The sequence below is a fragment of the Xiphophorus couchianus genome, chromosome 23 (genome assembly GCF_001444195.1).
Source record: "Xiphophorus couchianus chromosome 23, X_couchianus-1.0, whole genome shotgun sequence".
NCBI classification, from domain to species: domain Eukaryota; kingdom Metazoa; phylum Chordata; class Actinopteri; order Cyprinodontiformes; family Poeciliidae; genus Xiphophorus; species Xiphophorus couchianus.
The window spans coordinates 6938186-6951448 of NC_040250.1; the positions used below are offsets into that span (position 1 = coordinate 6938186).

The window sequence follows — 13263 nt, forward strand, 5'->3', positions numbered from 1 at the left end:
AACAGCAGCTGAAGGGACTTTGTTCCAAGTTTTTAGGATTGAAACTTGCCAGTATATATATGGCAGTTTTAGGATTAAGGCTCAGTCAACACCCTGGAATACCACAAGACAGAGTCAGAGCAAAATTAATCCAAGACTTTCAATGCTATGAAGCAAATTTGCTACCTCAGAACAAAGGTGAAACATCTGGAAAATTGTGTTTGAAGAAAAACAAAACTGCTACTGATCAGTCTTCGACAGGGAGACAAAGTTGGAAACTGCTGAAGTTTATTTAAAACTGTTCCAGTGTTGACAGATTTTGTCTCCTGGAGAGCGCACACCAGACTCTAAAACCATCAAACCAAACAAGAAAAGGGTAGTTCTCCTTTTGTTGTTTTTAAGATCATCGCTTTGTCTGGGGCTCAACAAGACAGTGGGGCATCACATATGAGAGAAGGAAGTTCTTTCAGCTGAAACTATAAAGAAAAGCTCTGATTTTAACTCAGCCAAGAAATGCATTTGCTGAGAAATTCTGTGGATTCCAGCAAAACATTTACAAAGTGGATAAAGTGAGGATATGGAAAAACACACCTGTTCTGTTTAGCATATATGACATGTATGCAGGCATGTTGAAAACTGTTATGCAGGTTTACATGTAGAGAATAAGGGGATTTTTTGTTTATATTTGAATGTGCTTTCACATTCAAAGATGTGAAAGCATCTTTGAATATAGGTATGCCACTTTGACGCTCTCCGGTTCTGAATAGTGTGTGTATATTGAAATCAAGGGTGTGTCATTTAGTATTCCACTGTGCAGGGACGGGGTATATTGCTTTTGCCAGTGTTTTATATTTATGGATGAGCTGATTGTAGGATAATGAAATTAGTTATTTAAGTGGCCTCTAAAGGCCTGATAATTGCATCCATTTCACTTTAACTTTCAAGCAGTAAGAATGCAGAGCTGAGTGGAGCATTTGGATCTTGTACTGTGAGATTAGGTGAGGTCTTTATGGGGTTGAGTTGCAGTTGTACCGACTCTAAACAATGGTGCTCATTACAGTAGTAGTTTGGCTTATATGCTGATCAAATGCTACATGTACCCCACAGTGTCAAATGTGTACGTAGGAAATGCAAGGATGTTTTTAATCCTAATTCATCACGTCTTCCTACGTCTAAGTAATAAAAGGCAGATACACAAAACTGTAACAGGTGAAAATAACTAACAATTAGCTAATTAGCTACTAATGAAAATTTGTCAAAAATCTGCAGAATATCTCCTTTTTGAAAAAAAATTCAAAGAGGAAATGTTGATTAGGACATGTCTTTAGTTAAAAATCAGCATTATGTTTATTCCATGCATTTTTAGAGTGTTTCTTAACCGTGCCACACTTTCTCCTTTCAGGTTCCTTCTGAGTGGCAAGCATTTGATGAGCATATACTGTGACATTTTTGCTGATGCCAAACACCGGACCAGCAACTGCAACGTTGACATAAGGAAATGACAGGAGAGTTCATCAGCTTTCACTAAAACAGGTTCACTAAAAGGTCAAGTCGGGTTTCAAAATTCCTTTGAATAGAAGATCTTGTAATTTTCAAAAATCAAAGATATGTCATTTTTGTTATAAAAATGATAAAATTCTGGCTTCTGTGTGTGTGTTTGAGACAGAGACATGAGCCAGAATGTCCCAACAAGACAATGTGGGAACAAAAGTGTAAGAAAGGAGCATTTGACTCATCTCTGTGTCTGAATGTGGAGGAGTGAAGCCATGTGTGGGAAGAGCAATTTGTTGACCAGCTGACTAAAGAGCAGCCTCACTTAGACAAACTCTCATGTACATGCAAACACACACATATCTAAGCTGAATAGTTCAGATTTTGTTCCATGCTAATGTTTTGTTATGTCAGTTGGCATTTATTTAACCTGCAACCAAGACTTTCAATAAATGTGGAAACAAAATTTGGATATTTAAAGTGATTAACTGAATGTGAAAAAACACCATGGCCTTTTTCTCAACATCACCAAGAACCTTTTGGGTTGGCTGGCAAAATCTAGTTATAGAAGCATATATGTTTAACTGATCAGACAGTAAAGACAACGTTGTCAACCATCTAAACAATATAAAGATGTGTATTAATGTCTTACTGTGGTGGAAAGGTGGTAGGGCTTGATCCAATGATCAAAGCCTGACTTCAACATCTTTGTAACATATAAACTTTGGCAATACCCAAGAAACAAAAAGCTTAATTTAATATGTATTTTTCCAGGCTAAATAAAGACGTACATCCAGTGTTAGGAGTTCTGTCATGCCTTTGCAGCTTTGTTATCCACTACAAACCATCCATCCATTTTCTGTACTCCCTTGTCCCTAGTGGGGTCGGGAGTGGTGCTGGTGCCTATCTCCAGCGAACGTTTCGGGCAAGAGGTGGGGTACACCCTGGACAGGTCGCCAGTCTGTCGCAGCACTACAAACCATGACTTTCTCATATTGTTCATCTGCTGTAAATAGTTTTTTTGGACTGACACTTTTTGTCTGTCCTTCTACTCCCCCACACTCCCCATTTTTTTAAAACACAACTAGTACAATGTGCTGTTCTTGTCAGAAACAAAACTTAACCAGAAAACTGGTGAAAAAGCAGCCAAGAAGCAAACATTTTTAGGAGACTTCGGAAAGCCAAGAGAATATTTACTAAAGATTATCAGAAAGTTTGGCTGATTGGAAGCAAACCTGAAACACATTAAAGTTGGTTTAAAGGTTTTACACAGTTAAATACTTTCAAAGACAGTAATAATCATCTCCAGTCAACCAGGAAGTTCTGCAACAGATGGTGCAGCCTCCACAAAGCCCTGATCGGCATTAAATTGGTCTGGAACACCAAAGCGCTTGACACAGACTAAATATGTAAAAGTGGAGGCAATTTCTCCAGGATACCTGCCAAGCACCTTAAAATGTGAACAAATATGTCTCTGCAAACTACTTGCTGTTGTAAACAATGCCTTATATATATTTTTTCTTTTTCAGTGCACTTTTTAGGATGTAATCAAGAAAAACATGTCACCTTTCATCTTAAAAAAACGTTCTCCTTATTTTTAGTGTATCATCAATACATTTAGTCATATGACCTGTTCTTTTAATAACATAAGTGCTATTTCTACTTTACGTGGAAAAACCCTGCATCTGAGAAGTCTTGCAGAATTTGCTCTCTGACTGCATCCTGGGCACCTCGGTTTCCAGTTAACACTTCTAATTACTTTTTCTGTTCCTGTAAAAGGCAACAAGCTCTTCGGAAGGTGCTCGAGCACCTCTCCTTCAGATGTCAGCGTTCTCATTCTCAGTCACATAAAGTACAGACAGCTTTTCTGTTTGCACATCTTGTGGCCTTCTAAAACAGTCTCAGCAATGCTCCACGTCTGGAGACCACATAAATTCCTGGCCAGGAGACAAAACACACAATTCAAAGCAGAAGCCACTCTGACAGAACTTATTCTAGATCTATATTTAGATGGGAAAAAGTTTGCATTATATTGGTTGGAGTCTTTTAGACACAACTGCACCTTCGACTAACATCTCAATGCAGGATCGGGGAGCCACAGACCTCTTCTTTTTGTCATATGTACCTTTTGACTTAGATTGATTCATCTCTCCACTTCCTGCCAGGGTGAATCACACACACAGACAAAAATGTGCCCCTGGATCTTTACATGATGATGAGCAATCCACACGACACTGATGGAAAACTAGGTCACAATTTCAAAGCAGGGCAAACAATTCACCCCCTTTTCACAGCCTCAATAAAACATTCCTCAGGCATTTAGGGTCCTCTGTAATGTAACGTGTGTCAGTCTCAACTCCCTCCACCCCAGTGCTCTGCACCATGTGCTTGTGTGTTGGAACAAAAGGACGGATGCACAGTTAAGGCAAGCTTTGTTTGTGACAGTGCAACCGTGCAGACATCCAATCAAGTGGCCAATACGCGACCCTTCTACGTAGGATGCAACACCTCTATACTGCCACAATAGAGCTAAAAGATATACCTTACCATAGTGTTGACACATCAATCCGAAACTAGAGTTAATTATTTTCTTCCTCAACTTAGACACTTTGCTTTTAAGCCACTGGCACAATGACAAACGCAAAAATGCTGTAACTGAAACCAGTTCGCATGGCCCTGAGCATGTGAAGGTAAACACACCAGGACCGGATAAAAGAATGACTAATGTTTATATTGCGCCGTGTTCTGATTATAGAGCTGTGAAACGACTGCACCTGCAAGCCGCCCTTTCTCCAAGAGAACCACATGTTGAACGAGGGAAAAAGGCTCTCCAGCCCTGCACCTGAAACAAAACGACCACAGGCCTCTCTTTACTCTTCTGTTCCCTCCCTTGTACGCTGCTTGGTTGAGCTGGAGAGCTGTGGAGGAGGTTTGGCATGGCAGCCAAGAGCAATTTATTTTCCTGTCTGCCTCAGGCTCGGCCTTGATTGAAGATTCTTTGTGAGGAATGTTTGGAATCCTGATTTGGAAAAGCTAATCCTCGCTGAGTCTACCTCATTTCTATAAATACACCACTGTGTGTCAATAATCTCGACCAAAATTACATACATTTTCAGGCTTATGAAATTCACATTAACATTTCATTGGTGAAACTGAGGCCTGTGGAAAGTATTATTACAAGACTGGACAGGGCTGCACAGTGGGCCAGATGCTAGCGCTGGGGTCCGATGTTGACCGGCACCTTTCTACTTTCTCCCTGACCAAGCTCCATTCTTCCCATGTTCAACATGTTATAATGGCTCTCCAAACTCATCCCTACTACTAGGTTTGGTGAGAAGACAAATTGTAAGATCCTTAACCCATATACAATTATTAGACGATCGTGGTACCTTGGCTAACCCTTCTATTTTAACTAATTTTTCTATGACGTCACACAAGAAAGTAGTATTTTTCTGGTGCTGACTTGAAATACGTCTGGAGATATGCCGTTAAGGGGGACCTATCATACAAAGTTCCCATTTTCAATGTTTCTGTACTTTCATTTTGGTCTCAATTACTTCTAAACACAGCCCAAGCTCTTATAAATCCACCCAGTCCTTTCTTGACTGGGTGGGTCAGTCAAGAAAGGACTGGGTTAATATTTTTACAAGTTTACAAGTTAATATTTTTTAGTGTCTGGAAAATGAGTTGTTTCAAAAACTTCTCAATTGTTATGTCATACTTGATACACACTTCGCCATTACCTAGCAACCCAAGAGAAGCTCCAGCACATTTAGTCAGCTGGTTTTATCACTGTTTGCTCTGTACAATGGCTGCTGGAAAAGACAAGTGTTTTGTTGTTAGCTTACCATCCGAAAACCACTTGCTGCATTTTTGTTGGTTGCGCAGGAGGCTTTACTTCTGCTTTTCAAAGATGGATTGTTGTATAACTGAGCATCTCTTTGCAACCATTTTCACAAGCAAGTATAAACACTGAGTTGGGAGGGAGGCTAGCAGCAGCTTATTTGGATTTAAAGCAGTGCTTCTCAATTCCAGTCCTCAGGCCCCCCTGCTCTGCATGTTTTAGATGTGCCTCTATTCCAGAACAGCTGATTCAAATGATTGCATGACCATCAAGTGCTGCAAACGCCTGTTAATCACCCATAGATTCAATCCAGGTGTGTAACAGAAGGGAAACACCTAAAACATGCAGGGCAGGTGGGCCTGAGGACTGGAATTGAGAAACGCTGATTTAAAGTGACAAGAGGCCATAAAACAGCTCATTCTGAAAGGAGCTTGTAATAGGCAGAACTGAACGGACTAAAATCTTATTATCTAAGAATGATTTTGTGTAAAAAAGGTAATGAACATGTCGTATCCTATTGTAATATGTTCAAAAAAGTTTAATAGGTTACCTTTAATTAACTCAAATGTTACAAATTACCCTATTAAGAGACATACAAATCCACAACATTTGTATGTTCCTAATACAAATGTTGTATTTGTATGGAGGCTTATTTAACTGCACAGTAATCTAAATAATATTAGCAATCCTAAGTGACTTAAAACAAGAACAATCAATATGATTTTACACCACATACCAAGAACAAAAGGTGAGGTGTACAAAACTAGTCATGAAGGTGTCTAAGTGTCTGGTTGCAGTTATATTTGATAAAAGCCATTTTAAAGAATGGCCACATTCCCTGTTTGAAAATTTAAACCAGAACCTACAATTAGTGCCAAAGTGCAATGATAGGGGAAGTAATACGATTCAGCCTTAATCTTAAAAAAAGCAAATTATCCTATTTTTTCTTTGTTTTTGTTTTTTTGGAGGCAGTGGGGGGTGTCTTTTAGTATTATGCATTTAATCAGGATCAAAGGGATATGAATCAATCAATCAAATTTTATTTGTATAGCACATTTCAGCAGCAAGGCATTTCAAAGTGCTTTACATCATTACAAACACAGAAACACAATACAATATAGAATCAATCATTAAGTCAAGTTCCATCAATAAATTTGTAATTGATCACATTTCAAATACAATTCTAAGCAGGTGGGTTTTTAGTTGAGATTGAAAAGAAGTCAGTGTTTCAGCTGTTTTACAGTTTTCTGGACGTTTGTTCCAAATTTGTGGTGCATAGATGCTGAAAGCTGCTTCTCCTCGTTTGGTTCTGGTTCTGGGGATGCAGAGCAGAACCAGAACCGGAAGACCTGAGAGGTCTGGAAGGTTGATACAATAACAGCAGATCTTTAATGTATTGTGGTGCTAAGCCGTTCAGTGATTTGTAAACTAACAACAGTATTTTAAAGTCTATTCTTTGAGCTACAGGGAGCCAGTGTAGGGACTTTAAAACTGGTGTTATGTGCTCTATCTTCCTGGTTTTAGTGGGAACGCGAGCAGCAGCATTCTGGATCAGCTGCAGCTGTTTGATTGATTTGTTGGACAGACCTGTGAAGACGCTGTTGCAATAATCAATACGACAGAAGATGAATGCATGGATGAGTTTCTCTAGATTTTGCTGAGACATTAGTCCTTCAATCTTTAATGTTTTTAACAACTCGGTTTTCAAAGTATGCTAGCTTAAAAAATTATGTATTCCAGGGCCAAATGTATCAGATTAGAGTTGCTGTAAAATGAAAGCTGTCAAAGTGGTTGAAGAGATTTAAAGACTAAGGAAATAAATATTTATCTTATAATACACTGAGGCAACTAGCAATCAGAGCATCACATGTAACATCTCTGATTTACCAGCATCCCCACCAGGTACAAACAACACTTGATTATTCTGGTTTCTATTACTCATCTCCTACTGTGGCTCTTTGCCTTCTTCTGTGATGAGGAAGATCACCTCCCACAGGCAAAAAACCCGAAGCTCTCAAGATAATTCTCAAATATACACAGCGATGAGGACAATCCATGCAATTTATTAAAGGCGATACACCAGCTCTCTGCTCCTTGGTCTGCGTTAGTGTTATACTTGAGCTGCACAATCAAGCGTTGAGACAAATCCAGACATATACTCTTAAAACCACAGGAAACGACAACTTAGCCTCTACTACAACCTCCTGACGTCAAACAAGAAGGGAAAAAGTCTAATAATTCAAGCCCTTATGCCTGGAGTTTGCATCAATCTCACACAGGAAACAATACTTTAAATCCCCTCTGTATGTCATCACCAGGAACAACAGTGTGCTGTGTTTCTTTTAACTGCTGCCTGAGTCATGACACCCCTCCCCCTCAGATCCCCAGCAAAGAAGCAGCAGTGGGTCAGCAGAAGCAATAGCAGAGCCGAGGGCGAGGATCATTATAACATGGCTGTGGTAATTAGAGGGACCACTGAACCATTGGTTAAAAAGAAGCAACGTGTTTTATCTGCTGTAAAAAAGAAAAAAAGGAAAGCTAGGTTCATCCTGAACCCTCAAGCTCTTTTTCTTTCCAAAACACCAAACTAGTGATAAAGGTGTAGGTGGTTACAGCAGCTCTTTATATGAGAACACTTTAGGATTAGCATTACCAACAATGACAACAGCAGTTATAAAAACTTAATGGAAGACTAGAGTGAGTTCAGTTTCACAAAGCATAGGGTACAAAAGAGAATATATGGTCAATTCGGTGTGAGAAATGTACCAGAATGTCCTGGATTAATACCAATTAGTGTACATATAAACAGTTTTTTGGCTTTAGTAGGGTTTCGTTAAATCCAAGAATGCTACAAAGTTGGGGGTTGGCATAGAGCAAACCTTTGTGGGGGACACTGAAAGGCCTCTTTCATAAAGCTTAATTGGGAAATGTGTGGACTCAGTTAACGTCCCATAAAAATGAATAAAATGTGACCCTGTCTGTCTGCTTCTTTTCGGTTTGCAGACAGCTGCACAAATTAAAATAAGTTGTCCACATTTAAAAGGTCCATATTGAGAAACAACTGTAATTTCAGCTAAAGGGTAAAGTTTGTAAAGACTTGAATAGTGTCAAAGTAAACTGCTTTGTGTTGTTTTCCTTACCGAGAAGAGCTTGGAAAAGCTGGCTGCCCAAGATGGCAGACACTTTGCCCACACTGGTCTTCAAGGCCTGCTCCTCTGGGCTGGTCAGGTTGGCCTGGTATTGTCTGAGGAGCCCCACCGCCCTCTCTGTGTCTGCATCACAAAACATGTGCATTTCTTAACAGCACTTTTACATTGAAGTATTCACAATTTATCACAATACAAACACTGCATTTTACTGAGATTTTATGACAGACGGAAGAAGGGTATATTTGAAAAAGGAAAAACAATTATGCATGTGTGTGGTTCATCACTCTGACTCCTTACATTGTAGCACTCCTTTTTTCTTTTGCAATTATTGGTTTGTCTCTACCAGCTTTGTATATCTTTGCTGAATATCTCCGCCACATTGGTTTAAAAAAAAAATATATATATATAGTGCACACAGGATAAGTTTCTGAAAAGTTTTTATACCGATGAATCAACACGATCTGCCCCTGAGTGTTGTTTTAAACATGCCAAACCCATAAAGGGGGCAGTGTAGTGCAAAACTAAAACCTATGCCAGTCAATCAGATTGCTTAAAACTGACAACTTCCCCGTAAGAATTAAACATGGAGCCAATACGTTCATTTATGTGGACAGATATATGAATGGAACTATCTTTAAATTGTGTATTAATTATATAAAATTAATTAAACACAAGGCAAAGTTGATTGGCAAACATATCAAAGTGAGTATTTAGATACAGTGTATTATTTAGTCACAGACTAATGCGTGGGAGCTTATTTTCCTATGCAAACACAAATACAAGTTTTCTCAAATCTTGGTTTTGGTCAGAGGTGTTATAAATAATATTTGTAGTTATATTACACTGAGTTTCCGTGTGGATGAATGGCAAAAAGCACATCAAAATGTATTTGTTTTCCCAAATATCCAGCTATGTGTGAACTAGGTCTCAGACTGGACCCGAGAGTCCTAATGCTTGAATATGCTTATTTGCAGTGTTAGGTTTCCTCCATAGACAGTGTTTCAATTAACACACTGTTAATTGAACTCACTGTTATTTTGAACTCATCTGATCAAAGCACCTTCTTCTACATGGCTGGTAGCAAACATAACTTCTTTTTGCTTTCTTTCTTTGTCTTTCTTTCATAGGAGTTAGATTTGTAGAGTGTTCTACCAATACTTGTCTTGTTAACAGATTCTCCTACCTAAGCTTTCGATCTGTGCAGCTCTTTCAAAGATACCAGGAGCCTCTTAGATGACTCTCTGATTATCTTGCTAGGCCTCAGGGCTTAGATGGACAGCCATGTTTCTGTAGCTGTGCAGTTGGGCTGAAGTCTTTTACATTTCCTAATGATGTATTGAGAAGCTCAAAATTTGGGAAGCTGTTTTAAATTTGTAAAAATCCAGTTTGTGCAGTCTGATCACAATACATGATTTAATATTTAAAAATGATATCAGCAGACAGACAAAAATAATAAATTATGTGCAAATTTTAGCATTTGAATAACTACAGTTATAAAAAAAAGTAATACATTTGTATTTTATTCATATTACCCAACTAGAAGTAAAAAGTAGAGTCTCATAAATCTACTTCTCCAAGTACTTTTCTCCCCCCAAAACTCAAATAAGTGCACCTGGGTAAATTTAACTAGTTTCTACACACTTTTGAGTAGATTTATCTAAAATTATAACGTTTTCAAAAGGTCATGTAACATGCAGTTCAAAAAGAGTTGAATTGAAGGTAAAAAAAAAATGGTTGTTTGAATTATAAAGGTTGCAGACTCCTCCCCTACTACATATATTATAAAATTTGTGGTTGTAATACCAAAAAAAGGGAAAAACTCAAGCTGTATTCTACAGTCACTAGTGTGTTATATTGTTTATTGTACTATAATGCGATAAACTTGCATTTAAGCTGAGGGAAAGAAACCCCGAAAAGGAAACATTTATATTTTTGTCACTGACAGAAATAAGTTGCATATATTTCACGGAGGCAGCTCTGTGTGTTGTTGAACCCGGTGGGTGTTGAGGGCAGAGAGATGATGCACATCACGAAGGTAAATCTGCTTGCAATACCTGAGCCTGAACACTGATCGATGATCGGGACAAAAAGAAAAAAAAATCCGTTAGAAATCATTCGCAGCCCGGAAGTGGAAGTCCCCGGGACTTTTTTCCCCTCTTTTTAACCCCTAAAGGCCAGAAAAAGTAATTCGGGTTGCTCCAGAGATTTCAGCTGAGATTAGAGAGGCAAAAACAAAAACGATCGCTTGGGTTCAGCAATGCGAAACGCACCAACCTGAAAATGTAACTAAAACTTACAGGAAACACTAATTAGAGAGATGGAGAAGTACTTACCATATTTATGCACCATGGAGGGCGCGACTTGAAACGTCATTTATACAAAAGATGTTTTAGTTTTAAGATAAAATAACAAAAATAAACACTGCGTTTCTTATAAAAGTGACATCTCCAGTTTAAAATCCACTCGCGGCTCCCAGTTTGCCAAACTGACTTTACCAGTATGAACCACTGACTGAAGCAGGGATGTGACTGGGTGAGTCTGTTTACTTCATGTTAACTTTCCCAGAAGTTTTGGGCAAATCGGCCCCCGGTCCTTGTCACGTCCCTCCTCCCATTGGACACATGCCTCGCCGCGATGCCGAAGTTCGCCTCTGATTTGTACAACGCTATTTCACTCTGTTGTGTTTTTATTTGAAAGCACAGCTGTCTATAAAGAGCTCTAGTTAAAAAATCTGAATCACTCATAGTTCTCTAACCTGGACAATATAAATATACACAAGTAAATGTCCTTCACAATACAGTCACTGTGAATGTCAGTGCTTCTGTTGTTACAACAGAATATACAGTATATATATATATAATAAATGAAATTGCAGTTTTCAAATTATTATCATAAAGTAACCTTGACAAATCAATTATTTTTATTTTTTTTGAAAGCAGAGTTTACTACCCAAAGCTAGGCCTGAAAATCTGCAGATTCACAAACCACACTGGTGAGATGTAGTTCAAAAGATCTCGAATGCTTTGCTTTAGAAACATTTAAAAACAGAATGAGAAACAAAGTCATTGGCATTTGTCAGCATTGCATCAACAAGTCCAGGAAGTCATTGATGGGTTTCAGATGCAACCAACAGAGAGAAAGACACATTAGCCAAAACACATCTTAATGACCAAGACTTAAAATATTCAGTGGACTGACGAGACAAAAGTGGAACTTTTTAGAAGGTTTGCGTCCTGTTACATACTCAATAAAACTAGCACAGCATTAAAAAAAGCAACAAACACACAGTCAAACATGGTGGTGATACTATAATGTGTGGTGCTTTGCCGTTTCCAGGTGGTGTAATTGATAAAACTACGGGTTCTGTTTTCTAGCAGAACAGAATTAGTTCAGGTACTCATGCAGAACAAATATCTCAAGAACACCAGCAAGTCCAACTCTGAATTGTTAAATAAGAACATGTTAGAGTGAAATAGTTAAAAGTTGGACTTAAATCTGACTTAATTAAAACAAATACAGCAAGGTAAATAACATTACATATGCTTAGAGGCAGATGTTTCCACCATCCCTGGGTGTAAGGTCTACTTTTTTCACCCTGTCAAAGCAAATCCAATTTATTCTACACCTAGTAGTACATGTCCACACTGAAAACACATTCAAAGTATAATTTTATAGTATTTTATTGAAATTTCACCAAATCGAATGTTTCATGAGTATAGAGATGGTGAGGGTGTCAAATATGCATGGATGGCCAAAATGGAATAGTTTTTACAAAGGGATATCTTAATAAAATATCGTCCAGGTCTAACAAGTCAAGTATTTAGTTTTTAAAACAGGGTTGATCTTTTTCATAGCCCTTTAAATTTGTGAAATAGCCCTTTACTGTGAAGCCGAATCAGAAGCTAACTTCAGCGTCGCTGCCTCGCCATCGTGGAAAAGATCCGCTGAGTCAGCCGTACGTAAGAGTTTAAAAAATATATTTAACTCTCTACTTTACATTCTATACCATGTTTTATCTATCATCATCCGCGGTAATTAGCCTTAGGAGGGCTGAGCGGTTTTTATTTTTATCAACATGAAGTCGTCTCGTTAACATCTTCTTGAAGGGCGCGCCATCTTGTGGCGACATAACGTAGTGCTGAAATAAATCACAGTTTAAAGGAGAACTCCACCGACTTTACGAACCTGGCTGGTTAGCTGCAGGAATGAAAACGTTAACTGGTCAAATGGGTCAAGTGATTCAACCGTAGGTGGGATCGTAGACTACAGGTTTAAAGTCTCAGATGAAATATGTCAGTAGTTTAAATAAGTTTGCTTACCAGTGCTGTTTAGCCGGCTCCTCATCCCTCTTGGAGGCTAGCGGATGGAGACTACAGTAGCCGCTACCATGGCAGCTACTAGCATAACACACCCAAATTTCCACACAACGGTTGGTAGCAGCGCTGCATTCTGGGTAATGTAGGCAAGAGGACTAACATCTCGGGTCTTTTGGTTGAATTTAACATTCTAATCATTCTCTATCCCATTTTTAATATGTTGCTTTATGAAATGTATATTAAATATAAATACTTTTATTACAACTCTGAAAATATGTTCAGATAAATAGTTGCAATAAAATTAATCATGCAAAAATATGAACGCATTCGGATTATACTTTTAATAAGCACTATTGCTAGATCTTCATTACGATAAATAAAATTACAAAAAGCGGAAGGTGCGTAGCTATATTTCAGAGGAACTGGGTATTGTTTAAAATAGTGTAATTATTGGTGCATTAAACAGCATGACAATATGGTTGCC

The 13263-nt window shown here is 38.3% G+C and overlaps 1 protein-coding gene across 2 annotated transcripts in view; it reads right to left on the minus strand.

Moving 5' to 3' along the window:
• Nucleotides 1-12881, minus strand: part of dlg3 (discs, large homolog 3 (Drosophila)) — a 115657-nt gene extending 102776 nt beyond the window's left edge. The window contains exons 1-2 of one of the 2 annotated variants that reach the window (XM_028009550.1): nt 12783-12881; nt 8455-8586 (exon numbers count right to left, since the gene is read on the minus strand). In XM_028009550.1, coding sequence (XP_027865351.1) covers nt 8455-8586; nt 12783-12807 — 157 coding nt within the window. In that variant the 5' untranslated portion in view covers nt 12808-12881. Of the gene's footprint in view, nt 1-8454; nt 8587-10796; nt 11006-12782 lie in introns of those variants that run through there. The other variant, XM_028009549.1, reaches the window with a different exon arrangement.
• Between the last annotated feature and the right edge of the window lie 382 nt (nt 12882-13263).